Source organism: Armigeres subalbatus, chromosome 1 (assembly GCF_024139115.2).
Source record: "Armigeres subalbatus isolate Guangzhou_Male chromosome 1, GZ_Asu_2, whole genome shotgun sequence".
Classification (NCBI taxonomy): domain Eukaryota; kingdom Metazoa; phylum Arthropoda; class Insecta; order Diptera; family Culicidae; genus Armigeres; species Armigeres subalbatus.
The window spans coordinates 179183587-179200139 of NC_085139.1; the positions used below are offsets into that span (position 1 = coordinate 179183587).

Here is a 16553-nt window from a genome sequence, read left to right on the forward strand (position 1 = left end):
AGTGTATCACCCTGCTGCAAATCATCTAAAGTAACAAACAATGTCGATATTTCATCCACATCCCTTACACTTGATTTCGATCCGTCCAGCGTAACATGAATCAGCCGTATCAGTTTCGCCGGAAAACCATGTTCTAGCATAATTTGCCATAGTTCATTCCGTTTCACTAAATCGTACGTCGCTTTGAAATCAAAAAGCAGATGATGTGTCTGGGAGTACAACTTCCCGGAATTTATAAAGGATTTGTCGCTGGGTAAACTTTTGATTAGTCGTTGATCAGCCCTTACGAATCCCTACCTGGCGTTCACCGACGAGGGACTCTTCAAGCGGTCTCAATCTGTTGAACAGAATATGGGAAATAATTTTGTACGCCGAATTATGGAGGGTTATTCCTCGGTAATTGGCGCACTCCAGTCTGTGCCCTTTCTTGACGAGAGGACAAATGAGGCCGTCCAACCAGTGCTTTCGGATAGTAATAACAAATAACAGCTTGCTCGATTTTGCTTGAACGTACGCGATGTTTATTTGCCAACTACTTGGGAGCAATGTGAGTAATCATTCCTTTGACGCAGCTTAAAAGCTATATAACGTAGATTGCTTTCTAAACTATAATAACTAATAACACAGCAATTAGATGAATGTTCCTATCCTTACACGACTGTTATCACTTCCGATACTGCTCTGCTGGGCCCTAGAGCGCAGGTGCACATGTCACACCCGGGATGCACGGATCTTTGCAGATCACTGTAGGGTCGCAACATGCCAACCACGGCCAGTCACATACGAGCTTCTTCTCATTGAAGTGCAGACCAGGTGGGCATTCAAACTCGCAGGCCAAGGTCGTTCCTTCCTTGCACTTGTAGAACTTGTTGCAATCGTAGTGGGGCAGAATTACGGCCGCCTGGCAGGTTCCGATGCAGATGGTACAGGAGGGATGCTCGGTGCAGTTGAATTGGCATGGAGTCGTGCAGGGTGCTAAATTAAGATCAATATGTGAGCTGCAGTTTTACAAAAAATAATTCAACGATTTACCTGGTGTGGTTGTTGTTGGAGTTGTAGTTGTTGTTGTGGTGGTAGTTGTGGTTGTTGTTGTTGGAGTTGTGGTTGTTGTTGTTGTTGTTGGAGTTGTGGTTGTTGTTGTTGTTGTTGGAGTTGTGGTTGTTGTTGTTGGAGTTGTGGTTGTCGTTGTTGTTGTTGGAGTTGTGGTTGTAGTGTTTGCTATGATAAACAAAAATATAATCAATGGCAGTCCAAACAAAAATAGATAATATAGAGCACTACCGCAATAATAGGCTCAAAAGACGCATTTTTTACGGAAAATGTTGATTTTTCATCATTTTGAATGGAATTTTGCCAAACAAAAGGTGTTAGCGGACTCAAAATTGTTTTTCATCTTATTTTATTTAAAATGGACTATTATCACACTACCGCAACATTAGGACATACCACAACGATAGGACGTTTTGCCTTTAATTTTTGTTTTCTTTTCAATTTTTTTAATTATTTGGTAGCTTACATACATCCCAAGTAATAATTATGGTTAATAAAAGTGCATCATTTGTAGAATTATTGCACAAAATGATTGCCTACTGTGGACTCGAGATGAAATTGCGGTTGAAAAAACTTCACCTGTATCAATGATATTATGTACAAAACCGCTTATAAGACCTGTGGTTCTTTACAGACATGAAACTTGGACCATGCTCTGGAAGCTTTGGAAGTGTAAAAGAGAACAGTGTGTGGGGGCGAAGGATGAACCATGAACTCGCCCAACTCTACGGCAAACCCATAACATGGGAAGAATGCGATGAGCAGGGTATGTTGCAAGAATGCCAGACAGCAGCCCTGCAACAATGTTACTCGCTTCAGATCCGGATGGTATAAGAAAAGAGGCGAGGCAAAACAGGTGCAAAATAAATTCGCGAATACGGCGGGAAGTATTGTGACGTGAAACGTTTGATTCAGTTAACAAACGATGACGGTGTTTGATGAAATATGTAAAATCGTGATACCTTCAACCTTCAACATTGCTATGTAGATCAAAAAACAATCTGATCATTTTAATGTTGCGAATCTGTCAAACTATCCAAAATATTTGGTGTAATTACGCGACGTGTTGGACGCACTATTGAATCACTCAATAAGTCCGATTTTGGAAGCAGCTTCATCACTTATACACGACATGCTAAAGCAGGTATTATGATAGAAGATTGCGACAATATTTTTTCTGCCAAGGATTAGAGCCTACAACACTTCAGCACCAGCTTTCTGAAAAATACCCCCGGAATTTTCTTTGATTTTTTGTGAATTTTTTGGTGAGGTTAACTCATTTTTTCGTTGACGCTGAAGGTCTCAAACGACTAAAACCAAACCGTGTAAAAAAAACCTGGGTGTAAGTAAGTAAGCACCAAAGCTAGCCATCGAGTTTCATTGACTTTTAGCATATGCTCATGTTCATTTACCATTAGCAACTGATCTTCTTGCGACATACAATCACTTGTTTCGATTACCATTTTGTTAAAATGAATTTCAATGAAATGTCTTCATTTTCCACCATTTTCACCACTTTTCCATCCCGAGCAGCACACATGTTGTACATAGATCACAGTAGCTTATGTGTGACCCGATTTAGTCACAATTAGGTTGTTGTAACCAGTTTCATTAGACTTGTGCTGCTTGCGATGTTTGTTCACCACACAAGTGGCTACATACCTGGGGGGCATGTGTTGATATTACACGGGTTGCAGTCCACATCGGGGTCGCAGCACGCTCTCCATGGCCAATCGCAGACCAATTCTTCTTTGTTGAAGTGTAGCCCTTTCGGACAATCGTATGGACAGGCCTCACCGTTATCACACTTGTAGAACTTGGAGCAGTTGGTATGTGGCAGGATTACTGGCGTGCAAGTACCGCACAAGCACTCGTCCCTTTTTTCGCAATCCCTACCCTTGTTACCCTTTTTGCATACCACTGAGCTATCACAGCAAGCCAACGATGGCCAATCGCAAATCGATTCTTCCGCGTTGAAATGAAGTCCAGGAGGGCAGTCTTGTTCACAGCCATGTCCACTTTGACAGGCAATGAATTTGCTGCAATTCGTGAGGTGCGGGAAATGGACGGCTTCTTCCCCATCGGTTGAAGGACAACGGGGATCGATTGGGCAGACCTCCCAACAGGTCTGATCGCAGGGATCTTGACCCTGGACAGTAGCCCCGAATAGGGCCAAAGTTAAAATCAAGTACTTCATGTTTGTTCTTCTCCTGGGATCAGCTAGTTGCAATGTATCTAACGAAATAAACTTAACTGTGGACGAGGCAACTCGTATGTGACTGACCAACGAGACTACGCACCGGAATTATTTATACTGCTAAAATTTTCTTCGCGACTGACGCAATGCAATAGTATTGAAGGCGTACAACTTCAATGATGCAATCTGATGTCAAATCTGCAAACTTTCTCGTTCAGGTTGATGCGTTATCAAAAGTAGACACTGATGACAACATTTTCAAAATTAGCGTGGTAAGTGATTAGGGTTTCTTTCGTACTTTGTATTTATTTCACATTTCCTCTTATTCTCCATACTATAATTTTTGACTGCATAATTTGTTAATTGTGGTTCGTTTTTAATGACTCGTACTAAATATGAATGATCAAACCAAAACCAACGTTGTTGCGTAGTAAGGATACTTTGAAAGCTATTAGTCAATATTTCCTCGATCTAATCGGGGTGCCTCACCACTCATACAACTTTTTATTCAAATTTATATTTTTAAAGATAGTGACTAAAAATTTCCTCGTCCTACTGTTCCATAAGTTAATATCACGTGCGGCTAACAAATCGTGGTTATGGAGTCGACAATCACTCGCACTCGAACAGATCGTAAACCAATCCACGCCGTTGCAGGTATTGTTGGCTGGAAAACCACCAAAGTTCACAAAACATAAACCTAAACTCCGTGGAATATGATTTATTCTGTGACTCACTGCTAATAGTGTAGCCGCACTTGTGAAGCGATTTTCATTAAGCACCCGCAAAATCCGTGTATGTGGGGTCGTTGCGAATTTTTAAAAATTCAATAATATGATTCGATACGATAATCGAAGCAAAATAATAACGCATTTGTCATATCGAATGAAAATGCTGATACATCCGAATATCAGATGATATTTCAGACAAGAGAAGAATAAGATGATACCATGAGGCACTGAAATCCGTACACATAAGCACTTCAGAAGATGTAAAAGTCTTTAGAAAATACTAACCAAATGCAAATAAAACGTTGATCGTTGAGACACGTGCACGTGTTTTTGAAGTGTTGCACTATTAAGCGTTTAAAACTCCGAAAACATTACAAAATAATGAACAAAGGATTAAAACTCGTTAATACGCATCTTGATAAGTGATTCATTTGATTAGATTCCGCTGAACTAAATTTATTCATTGTGATTTGCAATTATCAACACAGCCACTTTTGGTACAATTATGGTAAACACATGAGCAAATGGCACCTGGAAATCCACGTTTGTTGGGTAGCGATTTGTTTTTGATTTGTGTTGTTTTAATTCTAAAGCTTGCTTTTCATGGTAATGCCCAAAAAGTATTCGTATTCCGTGGATTTTTTTTATCGTTTATGAAAGGTACGCAGTTGAAATTTTCCACATTTATAACAAAAGGGCAATTGATTTTATTCAATTTTCTGAAGGGTCAAATTCAAACAAAGAAAAGGAGATGGCATCCATAAATGGAGGTCCGGCGACTTGTCCTGCTGAAGGAAGTTCCAATGCTGATATAAATGATCTGAAACATAAAATAAGAGCCTTTTCTTATTAGGGTGACCATATGGTATCCTAAAGGAGGACATGTCCTCCTTTTTCATTTAAAACCAGATGTCCTCCTTTTGCGTTAAAATGTCCTCCTTTTTAGAAATTTTGGGAAGTTGCATGCATAACTGTTGCTGAAAAATTTCTAGTTTAACAAACAATAATACAGCAGAAGTCCATTGTGTAACAAAACGTTGTACACATTTGCCTCTCTGGTATAAATATTGAAATATTTTCCTTTAGTTTGGGATTAAATTAATGTAAATATCGAAAATTAAATGCGTGAGTTACACTAACATAGGTGTCACATGTATAAGAAGATTCGAAGTTGTGAGAAATTGATTAGGAAAAAAAAAGAGAATGCAAATGCTTCCTAAATTTATCTACGAGTAAACACACATTAAGTTGCCTTTTCAATGGCTACGGTATGCTTCTTGAATATGGGAGGCAAATAACAGCCGCATTGTCATGCCTAGAATGGAATAGAAATACCAAAAACTAATCTAAACAGTTTTGAGTTTCTTTAGTCTAGACAGTTTATACAGAATTTGTTCAATTGAGAACTTTGTGATCATACAGTTAACAGTGTCATTCGACCTCACATGCTTGCAAATTGTGATTCTCAATGGCATTCAAGAAAAAAAATCTCTGGACAACTAAGCATCTTGTATTCAGTCCTTAAAGAAACTAATGTTCGGTCAGTTATCTATTAAAGCAAAAAATATTCGCAATTGTAAACGATGAACTTGTTAGAATTCTGTGGAATATCGCCGAAAATGACCCAGGTAACCAGTAAGCATTATATAAAGCATTTAAGTGGCGCCTTTACTGCAAAAATTTAAATGCCACTAGGGTAAAAGATGCGATATTCGTAAGTGTTTTTATATTTGCGGTAGTGTTATTTCTACACAATCTACGTATTAAACGCAGCAACCCATATGGTCTATCAGTTTGTTGACCTGTCATTACTCAAAATAAAATAAAACAGATAAGAAAGTCCTCCAAATCGGTAAAAGTGTCACTGAATTACCATATCTTTTCTCGGCTTTGCACCAATAGTTGCGGTAGTGTTCCAATAGTTGCAGAGTCCATAAAGAAAACAATGGGATTCGTAACTATAGTAACTATAGTTGTCATTAGGGTAGCCCTTCGGTGATTTTTTTTTTTGGAATTGTATTATAGGCCTGTCTTGGCAAGAGTAGTCACCATGATACTACCCAAGCCGTTCCTGGGTGGACGTTAGGCAGAATAACAGTGATTTCAACAATGCTGTTCTCACAACTGGCCCTCTACTAAAATTTCAATTTCTGTTCGCTTCATACTCGTCGCTCGCTAGTGACACCTATCCATACTGTTCTTCATTGTTGCGCTCCCTCTTACTTTGAGCTTTAGATGTTGTAGAGTAGAGTGGGGCAAGAGTACGCACTTAGTTTTCAATCGATCATGTGGCCCTTATGAAGCAAGCTTCTGCATATCAAATCAGTGTCGATGATTCATATACACTTCCTTGATGTTACCCAGTGGAAAAATTATTGAAATTATTGAGATTCGTTTTAGTAGAACCCTTATTGCAAGACAAGTGAAAACGCACTCTTACCCCACCGGTGGGGTAAAAGTGCGCATCGGTGAGGTAAGAGTACCCATTTATCCAATAATGTGCTTTAAGTATATATTAACACAAATAAGAGTTAATAACATTTAATTGATGTTTAATGAGCATATATTAGGGAATGTTTAAAGATTACGTAAATCTTAAAGGGGAGGAGGTCCTAAAATGTGCACTTTCATACGAAAAACCATTGTTTTTATATATACAAAAAACTTCAGAGGTAAAAATATATATGGGGTTTCGCGTGGCGTATACAAAGGCATTTTCTTAAAGAAAGTCCACCAATCACGTAACGTAAAATTTGGCTATTTCATCACCCCTCCTCCCTATCTTACACTATTTGTATGAATCCTCTAAAAAATATATGGATCGTCACACATCTCACAACCCCTCCCAGCTAAACGTTGCGTAATTTATGAATGTTTCTTTTGATTAAATGAAAGTATCATTTAGATGAAGTTGTGTTTTCGTACTATGTTTAGCAGCACAACAAATCCTAATACAATTTCATTATTTCGCTTCAGTGCTTTGTTCGCTAAGTCCTTTCTAACACCGAATTACTTCAACTTATTCTAAAAACTTGGGATAATTTCGAATTCTGTCCTTTTTTTTCTTAGTTGTGAATCTTTACGCTTTGGAAGAAGTCTTATTTCGGCCGGAGATACGGGTTTGACATCATAACTTGAAGATTCATATGCGTACTCTTGCCCCACCGGTTCCTGCGTACTTTTACCCCCCACAGTCCCAAAAATTATTGAAGTAATGGTTTTGACTTCTTGGAAAACCAACCGGATTGGTGTTCTGTACCATAAAGTACTCTATACAATAGGTTATCGAAATGGTATAATGTTCACCTGATTGAACGTATATATGGTAATGAAATACTATAGTTGCGGAAATCCAATTCTTTTTAGCAAAATGACCAAAAAGTTATCTAACTCCATATCTCCTTGTTGTTTATTCAAATCGTTTACAATTACACATGATAATAGTTGGCCCGAATACCTGTCAAACTGATGCAGTGCTGCTAGTTTATCTTTTTTATTACTTCAAAAATCGAAAACGTAGTCTTACCTCACGCGCACTCTTGCCCCACTCTACTCTAATGATTGAGTCATGTACGGTGATCAAAAAACTTTCCCAATTTGTCCACTTTTGTTTGACGATAGTATTATTTTTGAACGAAAAATTAGGGTGAAACACTGTAGTGTCCAACCTGTAGTTGGTTCCGGGACAACCATCCCGCAGAATATCACCCGTTAAGAACCGCCGCCTCCAGTAGGCACAAATTGGCATCGGCTGCAGCCTCCGGCGTACGCCAAGGTTACGCCGCCATCATCGTCTCCAACCACAAGTTTGTTCCGGGTACCCTCGGAATATCCAGGCCTGCCACCTTCAAAGGGTTCAATTCCAACATCAGATCGGGCATCGGAGCATATAGACTACCCTCGAAGACCATCGAAGCTACGCAACACTCATTTGCGTCCCCACGGTTCCGGAACTCCAAGCCCATGGAACCCCAGCTCTGCTTTGGGCAGACTCATTCATCGCTATGTAAGGCATGTTACCAGCATAATATGCTGGACAAAATTTTCAAAACGACTTATCTGCTTTTGTAAACAAAGATTCAAACGACGATTTGACGAATCTGATAGCCCTCCCACGCAAACCAAAACCATTAATAGGTAGGTGAAGGTATCCGCTACCTGTTGATGATGTTGATTTGCGTGAGAGTGCGATCAGATTCGTCAAATCGTCGTTTGAATCTTTGTTTACAACAGCAGATAAGTCGTTTTGAAAATTTTGTCTTGAATATCTCCTTTCCTGTCGCATGGCGAATATAACGGTACCCAATGTCATCAAACGGCCGCATCGAACTAACTATTAATACTAACCTAAACAAACAAAGCGAATAAAACGATTGGAGAGAAGAAGGTGGTCGGTTGCCGGGACTGGTCAGATGTCGGCACCCCGACACCCGACTTTACTTTTGAAAGAAAACAAATATGAACATTTGTGCTGACCTGCACGGAAGAACTAAACTACCCAAAAGTGAGTTCAATCCACCCAACTTCGCACTTCCGTACGGGAAGCCAAATTTGAGTAAATGGGGTCGAAGTAGTTTGCCTTTACTCCCATGTTAAAAAAGTACCTAGCGTAAGTTCTATTTACTCAACTGGAGGTTTAATTCACTCAATTTCGACCTCAGGCAACAAACTCAAGGTTGGCTTCCCGTATCGAACTGGCGTCGTGGCGAATGCATTGTTCTGCCCCTTGTTTTTGACAACAGAAAAAAAGAAGGCACAGTTTAAAAAAAGAACCTAATTTTAGGTATTTCTTTCTCTTGCATCTCTCTTCCTCTTTCCTTTGTTGTCATAAAATGAAGAGCAAAACTACTCAACAAGTTTACAAAATTTAAGTTAAATTTACCTAACTTTTGGTTAATTTCTATTCAAAATTGAGTATCCAATAAATCTTTGAATATTCCAAAAAAAAATGAAACATAGTACTCTAGGCAATCTGGTCAGGTGAGCATCATAAGTTTTTTTTTCTTTAATTCCGACATAAGAAAACGTGTTGATTTTCATAAGTCTATATTTTTAAAATGCATTCAATGAGACAAACTTATAAAATGTTTAGAGTATTATATTTAAAACAAAATGTAATCCGGACTCGAACCGTGGCCATCACACACCCATCGACGTTTCAAAAAATCATCTTGTTGGATATCCGGGGAAGAGTTGTTCTTTTCAAAAGTCTTACGGTTGAAACCATTTGGCCGAAGGCCATTATACCAAAAGTCGTTTTCGCCGGACAGATCAATTGGCCGAAAATGCCGTTTAAAATTTGTTTTAAGCTAATCAAATTGTTTTTAAAATGTTATTGAGTTTTGAAAAAAACTCAAAGGTGCAGCCCAATCGGGTTGTACGCAAAGGTGACGTATGACTACGTAGCTATACGAAATGGAGGGTATTTTTCATCATAATTTGTGTAAATTTATTAGCATTGTGCAAACTGCTCGGAGGTCAACCGAATCAAGAAACTGAAGGTAGTCGAGTCTTAGTCGAGTCAAGTACGAGACACTGAAGACGGCCTTACCTTTGAGGTCGAAATACGTATCTGTCAAGATACAATTAAGTGGTGGAATTCAATGGGATTGTATAAACTCGTTTTATGACAGGTGAAAACATTCCTAAACAGCTCAAAATAATTTTCTTATGTTAACAGAAGGTTTTCTTCGATAGCAGAATGAAAAGCGCGCGTCGGTGAGTGACAACGCAACAAATTTGTTCGAGTGAATGGAATCGCTTACAGCAACCGAACTATCACGCCAAACGCCAATTCCACCGAAACAGTCCATTTTGCAATAAACCCTTTCTGTTCAGAAGATGCTGGTCCTGAGAAGGACCAATTTGTGTCCCCAATGCACGTTTCCAATAACTAACTGCAACCCAATGCTTGTCGAAACGTTAGGTGTAGAATTCCACTTCGTGTTGTTATTGTTCGACGACCACTCGATGAGTTTTCGCTAAGACGCCACCATTTGGAATAAATTTTCAGCATCGCCACTGCATCGCACGGGATCGAAACAGACGTCATTTTTGTAATCGACTCTTTCTTCACATAAAATGCTGGTTTGTTGAGGTTGAATGACGACCACCAACGCAGACTTCCACCACCAATTCGATGATTTTCCTTTGAAAATACTATCAGAGCGCCTTCGTGCTGCTGTGTTCGCTCCGCTGCGTCGGCTCTGCGTAAAATCTTATTTAACCGCTCTCTGCGAAATCCCTATCAAAATGGCTCGCGCGCTGAAAGCAGCTTTCTTGTATTCAATAAATTAAGCCCGTTAGCTCCGCCCCTTTGTGGTCTGGTATAGGTGTAAATATAATGTGCACTCATAACGATTAATGAAGGGGCGGGGCTAATGAAATTACTTCATTAGATATAAGAAAGCTGGTTATCGACGCGCGTGAGCCATTTTGATCGGGACTCCGCAGACAACGGACCGTTCGGAGGATGACAAATTTTAAGAATCTTATGAAATTTTCTCGCAAGATTCTGAATTTTGTTATGAGATGTTGTTTATCTAAGATGCGTATTGTTGCGAGGAATGACAACAGAAATTTGACTCAAGACGAAGTTTCTCCATACTACAAAACATTATCTTTCGGCATCTGTCTGTCCGAGCGACGTTCACCGATGGGTGGTTGCTGTAGAAAGTTTCCACTGAGGTGGCGTCTTCATTGATTTTATACAAAAGGCACCATTTTATACAAAAGAAGGTTGATCCGAAATAAACTTTCTTTAAAGTGCAAAACTCAATCGTAAATAGCGAATTTGATGGCGCGTTGGAGGGAGATGTAGTGAATTTTAATGGATGGGATCTCTAACAGCAACCAAACTACCACGCCAAACCCGATGCCACCGAAACAGTCCATTTTCGCAATTAACTCTTCCTTTTCGTAAAATGTTGGTCCTGAGAAGAACCGATTTTCTTTTCCCAATTCCCATTCCAATCACTAACTGCATCAAATCGCTTGTGTAAATTTGCAGCATTGCCACACTGCCACCCACTTCGTGCTGCTGTGTCCGCTTCGCTGCATCGAATGTCGAACCGCCTTGTGTGGAATCTCGATCAAAATGGCTCGCGCGCGCCGAACAGCAGCTTTCTTGTATTTAATGAATTAAATCCGTAAGCCCCGCCCCTTTGTGAGCTGATATAGTGTAAATAATAATGTGCACTCAGAACGATTAATCAAGGGCGGGGCTAATGTGATTACTTCATTAGATATAAGAAAGCTGCTTTACCGCGCGCGAGCCAGTTCGATCGGGTTTCTACAGACAGCGGACCGTTCGGAGAATTATGAATTCTAAGAATCCAATGAAACTTTCTCGAAAGATTCTGAATTTGGTTATGAGATCAATCGTAAATAGCGAATTTGATAGCGCGTCGGAGGAGATGTAGTGAATTTTAATAGATGGGATCTCTAACAGCAACCAAACTACCACGCCAAACCCGATGCCACCGAAACAGTCCATTTTCGCAATTAACTCTTCCTTTCGTAAAATGTTGGTCCTGAGAAGAACCGATTTTCTTTTCCCAATTCCCATTCCAATCACTAACTGCATCAAATCGTTGTGTAAATTTGCAGCATTGCCACACTGCCACCCACTTCGTGCTGCTGTGTCTGCTTCGCTGCATCGGATGTTGAACCGCCTTCTGTGGAATCTCGATTAAAATGAGCTCGCGCAGCTCATGAACAGCAGCTTACTTGTATTTAATAAATTAAACCCGTAAGCCCGCCCCTTTGTGAGCTGATATAGTGTAAATATAATGTGCACTCATAACGATTAATAAAGTGGCGGGGCTAATGTGATTACTTCATTAGATATAAGAAAGCTGCTTTTCCACTGCGCGAGCCAGTTCGATCGGGTTTCCACAGACAACGGACCGTTCGGAGAATTATGAATTCTAAGAATCCAATGAAACTTTCTCGAAAGATTCTGAATTTGGGTATGAGATCAATCGTAAATAGCGAATTTGATAGCGCGTCGGAGGGAGATGATGTCTGTCCAAGCGACGTTTACTAATGGGTAGTTGCTGTAGGTAGATAGTTTTCATGGATTTCATACAAAAGAAAGTTGATCCGAAATAAACTTTCTTCAAAGTTCAAAACTCAATCGTAAATAGCGAATTTGATAGCGCGTCGGAGGAGATGATGTAGTGAATTTTAATGGATGGGATCACTAACAGCAACCTAACTACCACGCCAAACCCGATGCCACCGAAACAGTCCAGTTTCGCAATTAACTCTTTCTTTTTATAAAATGTTGGTCCTGAGAAGAACCAATTTTCTATTCCCAATGTTCCTTTCCAACTAACTGACACCACAATTTGTAATAAATTTTGATTATTTGGTGCGGGATCGCCACAGTGCTATTTTTATGGTCAAGCTTTTCTTCATATGAAATTCTGGTTCGTTGAGGTTGAATGATCTGCAGCAACACATCGCGCACCATCACCAATGCGATGGATTTTCTTTGTAGCGCCTCCGTGATGCTGTGTTCGCTGCGCTACGATCGCTTTGATACGTCTGCTATGCGTGAAATCTTGTTCAAACTGAGGATTAGATCCGCAAGTGATTGATTTTTGATGTCTGTGCTAGTGATGCATGTACGTGATTGGTTAGTTCACCTATTCTAAACTTTTCATCAATTATCGATAATAAATAGTTGAAAATCAGTATTTACAAATAAATACAAAGAAGCGTTAACTCATCCTTGATCGAATGGTCCAAAAAAATGAAAATCCATCGAGAAACGGCTTAGATATTAAAGTCTAAAGTCTATCATATTTTCGTGACGGTCCCCGATTTTCGCAATCGTAAAGTGTACCCCAATATAGAAAACACAGACGTAGTCCTACGTCAAAAAACAGGAATTCATCCTGAAGTTCCTTCAAGATTACTTCAAGATTTATTCAGCAAGTACCTCCATCCTTTCTTAAAATCCTAGAAGTTCTTCCAGGAATTGCTCTTACAAAAATTCCTCCATAAGTTTCTAAATAATATCCTTCAAAATTTCTACAGGAATTCCTTCAGATGATCTTCCGGGTGTTGCTCCAGGATTTCATCCTAAAATTGCTTCAGGAACTCCTTCGGAAGCTCCTCTAGGAGTTCCCTCGCAAGCTTCTCCAGGAATTCATTCAGAAGATCGTCTTGGAATTATTTCGGAAGTTCCTCCAGAAAATCCTTCAACAGTGTATCCAATAAGGTCCTCCAAAATGTCCTTCGCAAGTTCCTTCAAGAAATCCAAAAAGTTCTTCAGGGAAATCACTCAGCAATTCCTTCAAAAATTACTCCGGAAGTTTCAAAGGAAAATTTTGCAGACATTTCTACTGGAATTATTTCGGAAGCTTCTCCAGGGAATCGATTGGAGGTTCCTGCAGATATTTTTTTGATAGCTCATCCAGGAATTCATTCGGAAGTTTTCCGGGAATTCCTTCTTAAGTTTCTCGAGGAATATTTGAGGTTATGACTTTCAGTCTTCTTTTGCTCGAAAACAGGTTTTACGTTTTTATCCGACGTTTCGGTTACATATATTGTACGTTTATCAAAGACTATGTGTTTGTTTGTTCTCGTAGTGTTGCTACCTCTTGACCTTCTGCTGTGTTCCCTTGATCCCACATGGTTTTGTAATTAACTGGAACAAGAACGTTGACTGGCTATTCTTGTTTTCAGCTTGTTTGACGTCATCCCCACGTAATAGGATAAGCAGTTCTCGCTTGGGATATTGTAAATATTCAGTTTCCTAAACCCTTCGTTTAATTTCTATCCATTTCTATAACGTTTTTTTTTTATATGAATTATTATTAGTATTTATACAGACTAAGGCCGAAGTGGCCTGTGCGGTATATGAGAGTCTTCTCCATTCGGCTCGGTCCATGGCTACACGTCGCCAACCACGCAGTCTACGGAGGGTCCGCAAGTCATCTTCCACCTGATCGATCCACCTTGCCCGCTGCGCACCTCGCCTTCTTATGCACGTCGTTGTCGAGAACCATTTTCACCGGGTTACAGTCCGACATTCTGGCTACGTGCCCGGCCCACCGCAGTCGTCTAATTTTCGCGGTGTGAACGATGGATGGTTCTCCCAGCAGCTCATGCAACTCGTGGTTCATTCGCCTCCTCCAAGTACCGTCCGCCATCTGCACCCCACCATAGATGGTATGCAGCACTTTCCTTTCAAAAACTCGTGCGCGTTGCTCCTCCACGAGCATCGTCCAGGTCTCGTGTCCGTATAGGACTACCGGTCTAATGAGCGTTTTGTAGATTGTCAGTTTGGTACGGCGGCGAACTCTATTCGATCGGAGCGTCTTGCGAAGTCCAAAGTAAGTACGATTTCCAGTCATGATGCGTCTCCGAATTTCTCTGCTGGTATCATTTTCGGCAGTCACCAGTGAGCCCAAGTACACAAATTCTACTACCACCTCGATTTCGTCACCACCGATGCAAACTCGCGGTGGGTGGCTCACATTGTCTTCTCTTGAACCTCTTCCTATCATGTACTTTGTCTTCGACGAGTTGATGACTAATCCGATCCGCTTAGCTTTCCTCTTCAGTCTGATGTGGGCTTCCTCCATCTTCTCAAAGTGGCGTGCCATATTATCTATGTCGTCGGCGAAGCCAAATAGCTGGACGGACTTATTGAGAAAATTGTACCACTCGTGTTAATCCCAGCTCTTCGTTTTACCCCTTCCAAACTGATGTTGAATAGCAGACACGAAAGACCATCACCTTGCCGTACCCTCTGCGCGTTTCGAAGGGACTCTCTGCGCGTTTCGAAGGCCCCTGAAACTCGAACTACGCACATCACCAGATCCATCGTCGCTTTGATCAACCGTATCTGTTTATCCCGAAATTCGTTTTCGTGTATTAGCTGCCATAGCTGGTCCCGATCGATTGTATCATATGCGGCTTTGAAGTCGATGAATAGATGATGTGTGGGAACGTTGTATTCGCGGCATTTCTGCAGTACTTGGTGAATGGCGATTACCTGGTCCGTGGTGGAGCGTTCGCCCATAAAACCCGCCTGGTACTGCCCCACGAAATCCCTTGCAATTGGTGCTAGTCGACGGCATAAAATTTGGGAGAGTTCCTTGTAGATGGCGTTCAGCAATGTGATTGCACGGTAGTTGCTACAGTCCAGCTTATCGCTTTTCTTGTAGATGGGACACACGACACCTTCCATCCACTCCTGCGGCAAAACTTCCTCCTCACAAATCTTGTTAATGACCCAGTGCAGCGATTTTTATATGAATACCAACATTAGATTGACTAGACTAGAATTCTAAATTACTAAAAACATTTTTTCAATAGACCTCTGAACTCTGTTGTAATTTTTTTCTTGCGTTTCTAGCTAAAAACATTGCTCTATTTCAAATAGCGAATTTGTGAATCTTGGCGCCCCCTACATACTGGTGCCCTTTGGCGGGGGTCAACCCGGTTGTGGGTGTGAATGGGGTTGTGGGTTCGAGTCGAAGGAATGTAGTTACCTCCAACACAAGCTTCCACATATTGTACATATCTACATCTGAGTTTTCAGAATATTGTAAATTAATGTCCAAGTCGGGTGGTCCAATACCCGGAAAATAGACAAATCTCTGGTACTTATTCAAAAGGACGTATGTGATTTTGTAAACAAAGATACAAACGTCGATTCGTCCAATCTGATAGCACTCCCACGCAAACCATCACCACAGACAGGTAGGGGAAGCCTTCGGCTAGCTGTTGGTGGTGTTGGTTTGCGGGAGTGCTATCAGATTGAACCAATCGACGTATGGATCTTTGTTTACAAAATCACATACGTCCTTTTGAATAAGTACTCGAGAAATAACTTTGATTGAACTGAGTTGCGTGCTCTTACCGACGCAATGCGGTACGGTCGACTGGCGAATAGCACACACAACCTCACTTGATCAGTACAAATGCTGATGGAGAATGTGAATTTTGAAGAATTCCTAATTTGAAATTCAGAAGAATTTTCCCAACGGAAACTCAGAACAGTTTTCAAATGGATATTCAGAAGAAGATTGCGACAAGTCCGTTTTAAACAAGAAACATTTATTTTATAGAATTTTGGTATATTTCGTGAAGCCGTCCTTTGCCGTGTGCCGTGTTGCCGTAGACCATGCTTAAGTTGGCTGGGTTCAATTCCCCGGTCCGGTCTAGGAAATTTTGGGTTGGAAATTTCCTAGACTTCCCTGTGCATAAAAGTATCATCGTGTTAGCTCCATGATATACAAATATAAAGATGGTAACTTGGCTTAGCAACTTCGCAGTTAATAACTATGCGAGGGCTTAATGCTAAGCTAACGTTTTACGTTTATTTTGCTTTGTTTTTTATTAGTTTAATTATATTTTCAATTAAATGAAAATATTTTTTTTTATTTTATAATGTGATTTTGTTTAAGACACGCAGTGCCCTGCGCTTTTTTCGTACCGCTGCATTTTCTGTCGCTAATCGGGGCATTAATCGTCTCATCGAAATTCCGTTAGTGGTATTCTGCAACGAACGTGTCCATTGATCGTACGAGAACCGTCTAGACCCGTGTGTCTAG

At 40.5% G+C, this 16553-nt stretch overlaps 1 protein-coding gene across 1 annotated transcript; it reads right to left on the reverse strand.

Moving 5' to 3' along the window:
* Window positions 1-519: 519 nt before the first annotated feature.
* Window positions 520-3293, reverse strand: LOC134208747 (integumentary mucin C.1-like). The gene is made up of 3 exons (XM_062684646.1): window positions 2713-3293; window positions 1033-1218; window positions 520-975 (listed from the first exon to the last, which is right to left on the reverse strand). The coding sequence occupies exons 1-3, from the start codon at window positions 3245-3247 to the stop codon at window positions 692-694; spliced, it is 1005 nt and encodes a 334-aa protein (XP_062540630.1). The 5' UTR covers window positions 3248-3293; the 3' UTR covers window positions 520-691.
* Window positions 3294-16553: the final 13260 nt, after the last annotated feature.

Excerpts from the sequence above, each read along its gene's own strand:
- LOC134208747 (XM_062684646.1), bottom strand. The coding sequence starts at position 3,247 with ATGAAGTACTTGATTTTAACTTTGGCCCTATTCGGGGCTACTGTCCAG. Across the intron at positions 1,219-2,712 it reads TATCAACACATGCCCCCCAG|CAAACACTACAACCACAACT; the intron begins GTATGTAGCCAC and ends TGTTTATCATAG. Across the intron at positions 976-1,032 it reads TCCAACAACAACCACACCAG|CACCCTGCACGACTCCATGC; the intron begins GTAAATCGTTGA and ends ATCTTAATTTAG.